Source organism: Pan paniscus, chromosome 3 (assembly GCF_029289425.2).
Source record: "Pan paniscus chromosome 3, NHGRI_mPanPan1-v2.0_pri, whole genome shotgun sequence".
Taxonomy (NCBI): Eukaryota; Metazoa; Chordata; class Mammalia; order Primates; family Hominidae; genus Pan; species Pan paniscus.
In genome coordinates, this window is record NC_073252.2 from 61,786,362 (window position 1) to 61,801,271 (window position 14,910).

Sequence of the window (14,910 nt, forward strand, 5' to 3'; positions counted from 1 at the left end):
ACTTTGCCAATTCTTGATGCTTCTGAAGTCACTTATCGTAATGACATTTATAGAATATGCCCTCATATGCCTTTTGAGAAATCCAAGGACATTTTTTGCAATCCTCTGATTAGTGTTTCTTATCTTTGGAATTTTTATTGAGTCCAAAGCAAATTTTGCCTCCTCATGAAAATACCAGTGTCATCATGACTTAGATGGCTCTATCATTTTAAATGCTGCAACAACACAAGTAGCCCCTGCTTTTTACTATCTGTCTCCCGTTGCCAGTGTTTCTGACTCATGCTTTCCAATATTGCCAGTAGACCTACCATAGAAAGAGATCTCCCAAAGGGAATCCCACTGCCATCCACAGAACTAAATTGGACTCTTTTGATGTGTACTCCATTACTGTGACTATTCGAGTTTTATTTCTATTTAAATTACCAAAAGGCTTTAGTTACTGTGTTCTGTTTATTTGAATAGATTTTTTTAATGATATGGACATAATAATGATAGTTATTTTATGTCTCATTACAACATTAATGTGATGTCACAACAACGTCATTTTATTTGGTGCCCACATTGAATTATTAATGGATAAAGCATAATCCCACAAGTTTTTAACAGATGTATTGGTTTTATTTTAAATATTCTGTGTTTTTTACCTTCAGACTATAGATCAAGATTTTAATTCTGCTGAGTGGTTAATATCTTAAAGCAGCTAAAATGGAGAATTTGGGTAGTAAATACTGATAGGTTTATATTCTTTATGTTTATGCTTCTAGACGTCATTTTGTTCATTTTGCAAGAAATTCAGAAACATTTATTTTTATACATTTTAAACAAAAATAATATTAGTGAGTAACTTTAACAGTAATTATACAGATTACTCTGGAGAAAATACAGAAATATTCTTAACTATAAACTGTCAGGTCATCTGAAGAATTATATTTAAAGAAAAGACCAAAAACAGAACAAAACAAATCCCTTTGCTTTAGGGATTGAAAGAAACAGGACTATCCACCAATTATTTACTGGTATTTATTGTTTGTATTATTTTGGGTCTGACAAAGCCATGAAAGACTTTTATTCTTCATTTTACAGATGAGGAGATCGAAGTACAGAATTTAACTAGCTTGCTGATAGTAGCAAAGCCAGAATTAAACCCAGTCAACTTGTATTTATTTTGATCATAAAAACCCATCACTAGTTTAGAGGATATACGGACGTTTTCTGTTTAACTTTTAAAAAGTTTACTTACATGGAAGAGTAGGTTTGAGTTGTATATTTCTCATTTTTATTTCAATTTTACTTTAACATGAAGAAAGAAAATACAGCAAAACAAACATTTCCACCTTCAAAAGAACTAAATAACAAACACAATTTTATCTTTTAAAATAGATGCAATACAAAGTATGATAAAAGGTTGTTAATTTCCAACAAAGAAAAGCCCAGGACCAGATGGCTTCACAGCTGAATTTTGCCAAATATTTAAAGAAGAATTGATACCAATACTTCCCAAACTCTTGCAAAAAAAAAAAAGACCTAGAGGGAATGATTTCCAACACATTTTACAAGGCCAGCATCACCTTGATACCTAAGAAGACAAAGACATCACAAGGAAAAAAAAAAAAAACCTACAAGCAAATTTCTTAGATAAACATTGATGCAAAAATGCTCAATAAAATATACTGAGTCCAGCAACACATCAAAAATATTATACATCATGATCAAGTGGGATTTAACTCTGGCATGCGGGGCTGGTTTAACATACATACATCAATCAATGTGATGCATCACATTAGTAGAATGATAGATAAAAGCCTCATGATTATCTTTATTGAAAATATCTCTGACAAAGTTCAACATTATTTCTTGATAAAAATTCTCAACAGTTTTGGAATAGAAGGTGTATTAGTCCATTCTCACACTGCTATGAAGAAATACCTGAGACTGAGTAATTTATAAGGGGAAGAGGTGTAATTGACTCACAGTTCTGCAGGGCTGGGGAGCCCTCAGGAAACTTATAATCATGGCAGAAGGTGAAGCAAACATGTCCTTCGCATGGCAATGGCAGGGAGAAGTACAGCGTGAAGGCAGGGAAAAGCATCTTATAAAACCATTAAATCTCATAAGAACTCACTCACTATCATGAGAACAGCATGGAGGTAACCACCCCCATGATTCAGTTACCTCCCACCAGGTCCCTCCTATGACATGTAGGGATAATGGGAACTACAATTCAAGATGAGATTTGGATGGGGACACAGCCAAACCACATCATAAGGGAAATTCCTCAACCCAATAAATGCCATTTATGAAAAACCTACAACCAATATCGTAATCAGTGGGGAAAAACTGAATGCATTTCCACCAACATCTGTAAAAAGCAAGAATGCCCACTCTTGCCTCTTCTGTTCAACATAGTACTGGAACTACTGGCAAGAACAGTCATATAAGGAAAAGAAATAAATGGTATCCAAATCAGAAAGGAAGAAGTAAAATTATTCTGACATGATCTTAAATGTATAAATCCCAAAGATGCCACAAAACACTATTAGAACTAATAAGTGAATTTTATAATGTTGCGGGGTACAAAATCAACATACGAAATCAGTATTATTTCAACACACAAATAACAACCTAATTGAAAAATAAATGAAGAAAACAATTCTATTTCCAATAGTATCAAAAATTTAAAAAGTAATATACCTAGGATAAATTTAACCAAGGAAGTGAAAGATCTGTATGCCAAAACTACAAAATACGAAAGAAATAAAGACAATACCAATAAATGGAAAGATATCCTATGTTCTGAATCAGAATTACTATTGTTAAAATGTCCATACTAGCCAAAGAAATATATAGATCTAACACAATCCCTATCGAAATCTCATTGGCATTCTTCATAGAAATAGAAAAAAATTATCCCAAAGTTTGTATGGAGCCATAAAAGACCTTGAGTAGCCAAAATAATTCTGAGAATGAAAAAGTTTGAGACATCACACTTTCTGATTTAAAATTGTATTACAAAGCTATGTTAATCAAAACAGTGTGATGCTGGCATAAAGACTAACAGGGCAGTAAACCAAAGTAGAGAGCTTAGAAATTAATCCAAACACATATGGTCAACTAATTTTTTTTTTTTTTGAGACAGGGTCTCACTCTGTCACCCAAGCTGAAGTGCAGGGGCATGATCACAGCTCACTGCTCCTTTGACCTCCTGGGCTCAGGTGATCCTCCCATCTCAGCCTCTTAAGTATCTTGGACTACGGGCATGTGCCACCACAACTGACTATTTTTTTAAGTATTTTTTTTTTGTAGAGACAGAGTTTTGCCATGTTGCCCAGGCTGGCCTGAAACTCCTGGACTGAAGTGATCCACCCACCTTGGCCTTTCAAAGTGTTGGGACTGTAGGCATGAGCCACTGTGCCTGGCCGTGGTCAACTAATTTTTGACAAGGGCATCACAAGGACACAATAAGGAAAGGATAGTTTCTGAATAAGTGGTATTGGTACCAATAAATGGTACTGGTATGGTAAATTAAACAAGATTTCCACATGCAAAAGAATGCAATTAAAACCTTAGCTTACACCTTACAAAAAAAAAAAAACAACTCAAAATTGGATAAAAGACCTAAATAGAAGACCAGAAACTACAAAACTTTCAGAAGAGAACATCGGGTAAAAGCTCCTGGACATTGGCCTTGGCAGTGATTTTTTGGGTATCACACCAAAAGCTCAACCCACAAAAGCAAAAATAAATAAACAGAACAACATCAAACTTAAAAGCTTCTACACAGCAAAAGAAACAATTGATAAAATGAAAAAGCAGCCCACAGATTGGGAAAAATATTTGCAACTGTATGTCTGAGAAAGGGTTAATATCTACAATTTATAAACAACTCATACAACCCAATAGTGGGGAAAAATAACCTGATTAAAAAGTGTGCAAAAGACCTGAATAGACATTTCTCTAAAGAAGACATAAAAATGGTCAACAGTATATGAAAAGGTTCTCAACATCATTAATCATCAAAAAAATGTAAATTAAAACTAACATGAGATACCACCTCACACTCCTTAGGATGGCCATTACCAAAAAGTCAAAATGTAACAAATGTTGACCAGGGTATGGAGAAAAGGGAACCTAGGACAGTGTTGCTGAGAATGTAGATTGGTACAGACATTTTAAAAACAGTATGGAGGTTTCTAAAGAAATTAAAAATATAACTACCATACAACTCAGCAATCTCTCTTCTGGGCTTATACCCAAAGGAAATGAAATCGTCATCTGGTAAAGATATCTGCACTCCCACGTTCATTGCTGCATTATTCACAATAGCTGAGATACGGAAACAGCCTAAGTGTCCATTGACAGATGGATAAGGAAGTTGTGGTAAATATATACAATGGAATTTTCCTGAGCCCTCAAAAAAACCAAGATCCTGCCATTTGCCATGCGTGGATGAGCCTGGAGGATATTAGCTAAGTGACATAAGCCAGAAACAGAGAGAAAAATATTGCATTATCTCTTAGATGTGTAATATTTTTTAAAAAATAAAAAATACAGAGATGCAAACAAAATGGTGGTTATAGGGGCAATTAAATGGGGAGATGTCAGCCAGAGGATACAAAGTAGCAGATATGTAGGATGGAAAGTCTGGAGATCTAATGTACAACATGAGGACTATAGGTAATAAAATTGTATTCTATGTAGGATTCATGCTAAATGAGTAGATTTTAGCTGCTGTTGCCACAAAAACAAACAAAAAATGGTTACTAGGTGAGATAAAGGATAAGTGAATTTGTTTCACTACAGAAACCTCTGAACTATCTATATGTATTCCTTAACATCATGTTATATCCTTTAAATATACACAATAAAATTTATTTTTCTAAAAAAATGCTGTTGAAAGGTTCCATTTAGCATCCAACTCATTCGGGTTTAAATGAACAAAAAATTGTCATGTACAAATCAGGAGAAACATATAGGAATTTTAAAGGCATTAGGGAATTTAAATGTCATCTAAATAATCTTTTTCAAAGCTTAAACCATTTAAACATCTAACAAATATATCTAAAATATAGTCAAAATCTCAAAGTTTCTTGCATAATTAAGAATGCACTGAATATATTTTGTTTTATTTATTATGCTTATTACAGGCTTTTCACAACAGCCTAACCAACACATTTCTTAACAATTTTCTGAACACTTTGTTATTTTATTATGACCTTTTTTCCGCAATTAGGGTAAATCTCACTTCCTTTGCACTTGGCTGGTGTCTGCATACTGTACCTGCCAGCTACACTTCAAAACACATAAATGGGCATTTGGTAAAACTTATTTCAACTTCCACATTAGACAGAAGGCAACATTCCAGTTACATCAGACTGAAAATAGCTAATCACTAGGCAGAATAAACTTATTTTAAAATCAAATGTGACTATGATTTTTTAAAAAGTCCCTTTACAACGATGCAGTGCTACCATGATGTGATATTTGGCTATCAACCCCTTACATTTTATTAAACTTGATTCTTGTTATTTCGTGCTTCTTGAAGGGATCAGAGTATAGTAATGAAACCTACAAAACTAAGGGGGGAAAAGGAATGGGAATAATAAAGTAATTACAGCAGCCATAATATTCACAAGCTACATACTCAAACTACTTATTGCCATAGATTTTGGAAATAGAGACTTCGATTATGGGTGAGAGGAATGATATTTCACATGAGTACATAGTAACTTTTTCATTTTTTTTCTAGGTTATGTAATTCTAACCTTAACAGTTGCTTTATTAGAATCATATAAACAGATATTAGTAACACAACTAAAATAAAATAAGTCAAAGAGAAAGGCCGTAAAACAGATACTTTTCATTTGGTTCAGACCCAGACCCAAGTCTAAGGACAGCAAATTGCTCTTTATTAACTATATTGATGTCTTTATTGGAAACACTATTCTCCTTTAATATTCCCCATCCTGCCTGGAGTCACAGTAATTTACCTGGACGTCCAAACAAGTGGGCCATTAATCCTTTTCTTGTCCCACAGCTGATCAATCATTCAACAAAGTTCAAGAACTACAACTAAATCCATCGCCTCCTCTCCACCCCATTCCATAGCCTCAGTTAAGGTCCTCACAGTCTGCTTCCTGGCCCATCAATATGACCTCTAAACTGGTCTACCTGTCTGCACTCTTGCCTTAATCCCCATCCTCATTCACATCTGTGTGACTTTTCTAAATCTTCGAAACTCTTCAATCTAATTAAAATTTTCTATTGGCTTTCCACCTCCTCCAGAGTAAATTTCCAGGTGCTTACTTTGGGTTATGAGACTCCCAGTCCACCAGCTCTACCATATCCTCTTCCCAGAATTGCAGTCTTGTGAAAGACTTGCAATCTTGAACATATATTGAGACAATAAATTCTTAGAGGATGAAAATCATGTTTTATTTATATTTTTATCCCCTATTAGTAATGAATCCTGTTTCACATTCCTCCCTTCCCCCCAACGCCCCACATGCTATTTTCTCTGTCCTTTTTTTTTTGACCTGGTGAGCTTTTATTCCTCAAAATTGTAATCATGTCACTTTCTTAATAAAATCTCCTGACACAACCCTTCAAAAAGTTTAGTGCTCCCTCTTCTTGTACAAATTTATTTTGGCACAATTCACACTATATAATAACTACTTGTTTCCATGTCTGTTTCCCCTTTTAAAGTGTGGGCATCCCAAAGACAAAGAGTTTATCTTAAAATCTGTATACATTTAGGGATCTAGAACAGTTTCTGAAACATTATTTTGATGTGGTAGGTCCTATTCTATGGACTTTTTCATGATCTCATTTAATGAAACAAGTTCACAATAAATATTGATTAAGTAAAGAGAAAAGCATAAAGTCATTTACAGAAAAATTTCACTTGAAAGATATCACAATATTGAATCTTATTTGAGAATTTAGACAATAAAGTAAATAAATAGCAACTTTCAAGTTGGAAAAAGATAAATGATGTAAGATATTTTTGAGTAATGGAGGTAATGCACGAGTGGGGTCATGTGAGTCAAATGTAAGTGAAGGATGCTCATGAGTGGTGGAATCTTACTAAGTACAATTCACCATTTTTTTATTTCACTGGGAGGTGCTAGTAAATGAAAAGAGCCATGATCAGGTCTTCCAAAGTAATGTTGCTACTTGTACAACATGCCATTAAGAAATTGTTAAGGTTATTTTAAAAGTAGTTATATTAAAATCTAAAAGCCAGTCTTTGTGTTTCACTACCAAAGTTTTAAATTGCCAATAAGCCGGATAAAATGCAGTGGGAAGATATCCTCACTTGAATGTCAACATCAGCAGAACTTTGTCTAAACCTCACTCTGTGATTGGGTTTTTGCGGGGGAGGATATGCAAATTAAAACCTACTGTTCTTTTCAAGGTCTAAGTTGCTCACTGTTATTTAGCAGTATAAACTATTTTCATAGAGGAACATAGTAAGTAAACATAAAGTTGAACTATAATGAATTTTTATTGTCTCTATTTTCTTTCTGTTATCACAGACCTGTTGAATTTTCAGAAGCTGAATTCTCACGAGCTGAATATCAAAGAAAGCAGCAATTTTGGGACTCAGTACGGCTAGCTCTTTTCACATTAGCAATTGTAGCAATCATAGGAATTGCAATTGGTATTGTTACTCATTTTGTTGTTGAGGGTAAGTATCCAGGTCACAGTTCCATTGCCTAAGTACTCCATGACTTCGTATCTTGAAATTTTCTGTTGTATAAAAAGTGACATTTGCATGATATTAACATTTTAATTACCAGTCTTTTACTGATGTTAAATTATAGTTTGCTTCTGTATTGAGCTCTGTGTTACATATTTCCACCCAGTTAACTTTGTAATAAGCATGGCATTGATAGACGTATCTAAAAGAAATACATAAAAAAGAGAAAGAAGAATGAAAAGATCATCTTTCGCATAAAGACAAATTACATAATGTGCTGAGAGTTTAGTATACTCTTTTCAGAATCAGTATATTAATGAGTTGCCTCAAGAAAAGCTCAGGATATAAGAAGAGTTATCTGAAAAATACCTTTAAAGGGCTAAAGATCAAGCATTATTTTTGAAGAAAAAAACAGATTTTTTTATGACTGTGGGAAGAAGGAAAAGCTCAGTATTAATTCCTAATTATATATGCAAAAATGGAGAGTCAGTATCATAATTGAGCCAAATGACAATCAACTAAGATTCATTTACCTTCGTCTTTGGTTTCTGTATTTTCCTCTTTTTTTTTGAGACAGATTCTTGCGTTATCACCCAGGCTGGAGGGCAGTCGCACGATCCCCGCTCATTGCAACCTCCACTTCCCAGGTTCAAGAAATTCTCCTGCCTCAGCCTCCTGAGTAGCTAGGATTATAAGCACCTGCCACTACACTCGGTTAATTTTTGTATTTTTAGTAGAGTTGGGGTTTCACCATGTTGGCCAGGCTGGTCTCAAACTTGTGACCTTAGGTGATCCGCTCGACCCAGCCTCCCAAAGTGCTGGGATTATAGACATCAGCCACCATGCCCCGTCGATTTCTGCATTTTTAATCACAGGTGATTAAGACTTAAAATTTTAGGCACTCATATCAGTCATATCAATAAACCACATTTGAAAGATCCAAAGAAGAAATGAAATATTGTCCAACATGCCCAGTTTACCTTCCTACCCTCATTATTGGGGGATTGATAATAGCCATTCCTTAGACTCTCATAAAATGAAAGCATAAGCCAAGTTACTCTATACAATTTTATCTTTTGTTAGTATTTTCTTTGGGTTAGAAGGCAATGAAATAGTTTTGTTTTTAAAATGCCCTTCACTCCCAATGCTTAAAAAAGAAAAAAAATGAAGGGATAGTAAAACTAATGACGACAAAAGCATTTTAGCCATTAAAAAAATCTTAGAGGTTGTCATAGGCTGAATAATGCCCCATTCCCATGCCAAGATGTCCATGTCCTAATTGTTAGAATCTGTGAATGTTACCTTATGTAGCAAAAAGGCCTTTCCAGATGTCATTAAACTAATAATTTTGAGATGGGACATTATCCTGGATATTTTGGATAGGTCCTAAATATAACTGCAAGGGTCCTAATAAAAGGGAGGAAAGAAGGTCAAAGGAGGAAGAACAACAAAAGCAAGAGGAGAATGGGAGGATGTAAAATGGGACCATCAGCAAAGGAATGAGGGTAGTCTCTAGAAAAAGGCAAAAAATAAATTCTCCCCTTACAGCGTCTAGAAGGAACCAGCTCTGCCAACTTTTTGATTTTAGCTTTGTAAAACTGACATATGATATATGACCTCCAGAACTGTAAGAGTATAAATTCGTGTTGTTTTAAGTCACCAAACCTACAGTAATTTGTTATAGCAGCAGTAGACAACTAATACAGAGGTTAACACCCAAGGATTTGAGTGTTCTGTCTCCAAGACTTTCCTGACTGCAGATAATTGAAAAGTTGCCTGACTGCAGATGGACATTTAGGAAAAGACAGGAGAAGGTAGACCATGACAAAAGTTAAACAAGTAGAATGGGATAAAATAGAGGTATATAAGATGATGCAGTTTTTAAAAGGAACATACCTATTTTTATAGCAGAAGGAATTCAGTAAAGGAAATTACATTCTAGTAACCAGGGAAACAACAGAGGACAAATTATTTCTAAAATATTACTTTTATAGATTGTACATGAATAGATCTGAAAGACAGTGGAGTAAAAATTATCAATAATTGTAAAATAATCACAACAGAGATAAGGATTTTAGCAGACATAGTGGTAAAAGTCACATCACCAGGATGGAAGTGTATTTGATGGAGTTATTTTTATTCTAAAGATTTCAGTAATTATGAATGATCGGCTTTCAGTGCATTATAATTCTGACCAATTATCCACTGTTTTTAAAACTGGGCAATTTTAAAATAAGAATTAATAAAATCAGTGACTTTTGAATATGGTTGATTTATCAGTGCCCTTCAGCCAGAGATCACAGGAATACATCTTCAGATATATACAAGGGAAAAAGAACATATGCCATGGAGAACCACAGGCTGCGTAGTAAAACATTGTTTAAACGTTCTCAGGTTTTATTTTTACAACTCCATAAAATTTTTCAATGCTACTTGGGTATCATTTTAAAAAACAATTACTGTGTTATTAATTGACTATTAAATGCTTGATAGAATTCATGTCTCTATTTATTACTTGACATGATGAAAAGACTTTTAGATTAATGTGTGCTTATTATCCTCAGGATTTCCATTTGGATTCTTATTATTTCCTCAAAGAGAAAGAAAATGTCTTAAAACGAAATCGTATTTGAACATTAAATGAGTATAACAGCATTGTACGTATTTTTTTGAGGCTTGCATCTACTCAACATTGTTGCAAGCGTCATCTGCCTTGTTGAAGGCAGCTTTAGTCTGTTTTTTTTTAAAATTATTGACTGATATTCATTATCTTAAATATTCCATAATTTACTTATCTATTCAAATACTTATAGACATTTGGGTTGTTCCAGGTTTTAGTCATTAAAGCAATACTGCTGTAAATATTTTTATACATAGATCTTGGTACACACATCCAAGAGTTTGTCTAGGAACTATGCAGATGCAGAACCACTGGGTCATTGGACATACACTTTTTTTTTTTTTTTTTGAGATGGAATCTTGCTCTGTCGCCCAGGCTGTAGTGCAATGGCACAGTCTTGGCTCACTGCAACCTCTGCCTCCCGGGTTCAAGCAATTCTTCTGCCTCAGCCTCCCGAGTAGCTGGGATTACAGGCACCCGCCACCATGCCCAGATAATTTTTGTGTTTTTAGTAGAGATGGGATTTCACCATGTTGGTGAGGCTGATCTCTAACTCCTGACCTCATGATCTGCCTGACTTGGCCTCCCAAAGTGCTGGGATTACAGGCATGAGCCACCACTTCTGGCCAGGGCATGTGCTTTTTTATCATCATGGATAATACCAAACTGTTTTCTACCAGCACTGCATCTCAGTTCCCATTGCTCCATATCCTCACCAACATTTAGTGTTGCCATAGTTTTTTATATTTGCTAATTTGGTGTAGGTTATAGCATTATCCTCGTAATCTTAATTTGCATTTATCTGTTCTACAGTGATGTAGAGGATCTGTCCATGTCTCAGTCGCTCATTTGGATTTTCTGCTATTGCAAAGTGCCTTTTTAAGTCGTTTTCCCATTTTGTATTGAGTCATCTGTTTTTTCTTACTGATTTCAAAGAATTCTCTCTGGATATATATATTCATTATCAGTTGTATGTATTAGAAATCTCCTCCTCCAGCGAAAAATTATATACACACATATGTATACACAAATCTTATATATAATACATATTATGTGTTATACATATAATATACATATATTTATGTGTTATGATGATGTGTATATATATATAAAATGCTGCCTTCATAACTGTGTAAAGCTCTTTTGAGATTAATGAATAAAATAACATTCACTACCATTCACATGAATTATGACACTAACTAAAAAAATTCAAACACTGAATTTGCCAGTTGTCTCAGTACTTTGTGTTTGTTGGTTTTGTTGTTTAGTTACTGGAATTATATAGTAAATTATATTTTCCACAAGCATTTTCATGACCCGGATAAATTTTTCAGGATTTTTAAGAATCAATTGTTATACCACTTCTTATGGGGTAAAAAAAAATGCTTTATAGAGTTGCATGAAATATTTTAAAGATTTTAGTATTTAGAATTATGTTTTAACAAAATCCAGAAACCCAATTATCTAAAGCTGTTTTTAAAGTTTGGTTTCTTGAAAACCTAAAGAGTAAAATTTGCATTGAGATAGCATCACTTGTCTTCCTGTTCTATAGGGCTGGATCCACTTCCAGGAATGTAGGGATTATATTTTCCCACAAAATGTTATTCTCCCATGAAATCCCAAGAGCCAAGCATACCTTGATTTTAATCTCAGGTTCACCATAAATTAGTTAGGTGATCTTCAGCAAACTTCTTTTCTACTTCACTAAGCTTCAGTACTCTTATGTAAAGGGGTATACTATTATTTTTACTTCAGAAAATTGTTGTGATGATTAAATTAGATTTGTGTTTTCACACAGTGCATGGTATATAGTAATTTCTCACAAATATTTGCCATTATTAAATTCGATTTCTACAATGGCTTCCTAATTGATCTTTTATAAAGCCTTATTTAATGTTGAATTTCTTCACTGGTGAAATGAGCTGAGCATATAATAAAGATTCAATAAATGGCAAATATCATGTTCTCTGCATATAAGGACAATTCAATAAAGGAAAGGTATTAATTATTAAAAGACAAAAGTTCAACATTAACGTAATTGCTATAGTATAGTGACTAATATAGTTATGCTTCATATATAACTTATATTTTTAGCGCTTTTAAAAGCACTTAAAGTATATATTAAAACCACTTTTACTTCTACGAGATTCCAGAATATGCTTTTGCCTAACATGGAAATTCTTAAAGACAATATAGGGATATGTATATGATAATGAATAGAATAGCTGTGCCACTCTGGGATCAATCTTAATTTTAATCTTTTTTTGTAATAAAACTTTAATTGTGAAATCTTATCAAGATGTGCCTTGAGAAGTAGCTTGCATTCATTAAATTTAATAAGATAATATATGTGAGAGTTGATTAGACAGTTTAGTGTATGTTAGGAACTTGGTAAATATTGATTAATTCATCCACGCATCCATCAGTAAAAATAAAGAAATAACAATTGTCAGCAAAACAGCCAAATAGATTGTAAACTGTTTTGGTAAAATGTCACCCTGATTCATATTTCTTGACATCTCATTTTGAATGAACAAAATGTATTTTTTTAAAGAAGTAAGATAATGCTTAGAATCAATTTTGTAAGTGGAACAAAAAGATACAAAATTGTGATGATAAGCTATCTCAGCCAAGTAAAACAATTATTTTAACAGAATAAATAAAAACCACAATTATAACATCAATTACTTCTAGATATTACACTTACAGATTTTTATTCTCTTGTATATAATTTTCTGGTCATTCCAGATTTTCTGATACAGCATTTATGATCTAAAAACTGTTTTTAAATGAATGTTTGTTTTTAACATTTAAAAAAATTTAAATGAATATTTAAATGTTTTCAACATTTAAAAAATGTTTTAAAATGAATGTTTAAAATGCAGTAAGAGATTGGAGATCTGGCCAGGTGTGGTGGCTCACACCTGTAATCCCAGCACTTTGGGAGGCCGAGGCTCATGGATCACTTGAGGTCAGGAGTTCGAGACCAGCTTGGCTAACATGGTGAAACTGTTCTCTACTAAAAATACAAAAATTAGTCGGGTGTGGTGGCGTGCCCCTGTAATCCCAGCTACTCAGGAAGCTGAGTCAAGAGAATCACTTGAACCTAGGAGGTGGAGGTTGCAGTGAGCTGGAATAGTGCCACTGCACTCCAGCCTGGGCAACAGAGTGAGACTCCATCTCAAAAAGAGAGAGAGAGAGAGAGATTAGAGATTAAATGGGTTATAGTTACAGGATTTAAAGACTGAAAAATTAATTGGATATTGGAAATGAGGATGAAACCAAGCCTTGGGTGACCATGTGGATGTTAGGGCTGTTCACAAAGATAGAAAATATAGGAAGTGGAGCAGGTTTAAGTAAATAAGGGAGTAAATGATTATTTCACTTTGGAAATATATTAGAGGTGCCTATTTAATGTGCAATAAGCAGTCTTCTGAAGTCAGTTGATGTAGAATTGAAACTCGTGACAAAGATTTGGTCTAAAGATAAAGAATTTAGGAGTCATCAATAAATAGTTAGTGGGTAAGGCCATCCCAGTTAAGATTACCAAAAAGTACTTAATATGACCAGGTCAAAGATAGAATCTTTGAATGCCAACGAGAAGGGTGGAAATAAAGAGCTCACCAAGATAACTGCGACGTGTGGCCAGGGAGGTGGAAGAAAACTAGAAGATGGCTTCATAAAACCAAAGATCGGTTTTCAAGGAACATGATGAAGGCTACAAGGAAATCAAGGAGTAAAACAAACAAACAAAACCATGAGAGACATTACAATGGTTGTCCTTGAAAAAGACAGCTTTAGTGGTGTGTTAGGAACAGATTGCAGAGAATTAGGGAGTGAATGGGAAAAAAAAAAGGTGAAAACAATAAATATGGACTTCTACTTAAGTAAGCTTAGCAGTAGCATAAAAAAATTTGACAGCTTGTTCAGTGTATCTTCATAATACAGCTTATGTCTGATATACCTGTTAGCAATTCTTTGAAGGAACTGATGACATTTACATGACTTTCAGCAATTGCTTTCGATATTATCTTTCCACTGTATGTTGCATGTCCAATTTTATGAATATTTTGATATGCATAAATATCTATAAATGGAGTGTTATATATGAGTACTTTGGGATCAGAATTTTTTATTTTAACCAGCAGCAGTGGTGAAATTACAGAATATTTGAAAAGTGTCTTCAAGAATTTTTGCACCAAGTAGAAATAAACTGCATTACTGTAGCCTATTTAGCAGGTGTGGGCAAGACGTAGGGGACAAAACAACTTATTACCTTTAACCATGAGACTTTTGTTTGTTTTACCTTTCAGATGATAAGTCTTTCTATTACCTTGCCTCTTTTAAAGTCACAAATATCAAATATAAAGAAAATTATGGCATAAGATCTTCAAGAGAGTTTATAGAAAGGAGTCATCAGATTGAAAGAATGGTAAGCTCAACAGAAATTTTAAATGTTTATTAATGTGTCTTTTGCATCACTTTGAATGTGGGTGTTATATAGGAACTTAGTCTCAATTTCTTCTTTTGTATAATGGAGATAATATAGTATGTAAGTCATATAGTTGTGAGGATTAAATTACTTAATATG

At 33.8% G+C, this 14,910-nt stretch overlaps 1 protein-coding gene across 1 annotated transcript in view; it reads left to right on the forward strand.

Moving 5' to 3' along the window:
- The window catches only part of TMPRSS11F (transmembrane serine protease 11F), a 142,273-nt gene that overhangs the window by 75,916 nt on the left and 51,447 nt on the right, over positions 1-14,910 (forward strand). The window contains exons 3-4 of the mRNA XM_055111482.2: positions 7,536-7,687; positions 14,633-14,751. Coding sequence (XP_054967457.1) covers positions 7,536-7,687; positions 14,633-14,751 — 271 coding nt within the window. The remainder of the gene's footprint in view (positions 1-7,535; positions 7,688-14,632; positions 14,752-14,910) is intronic.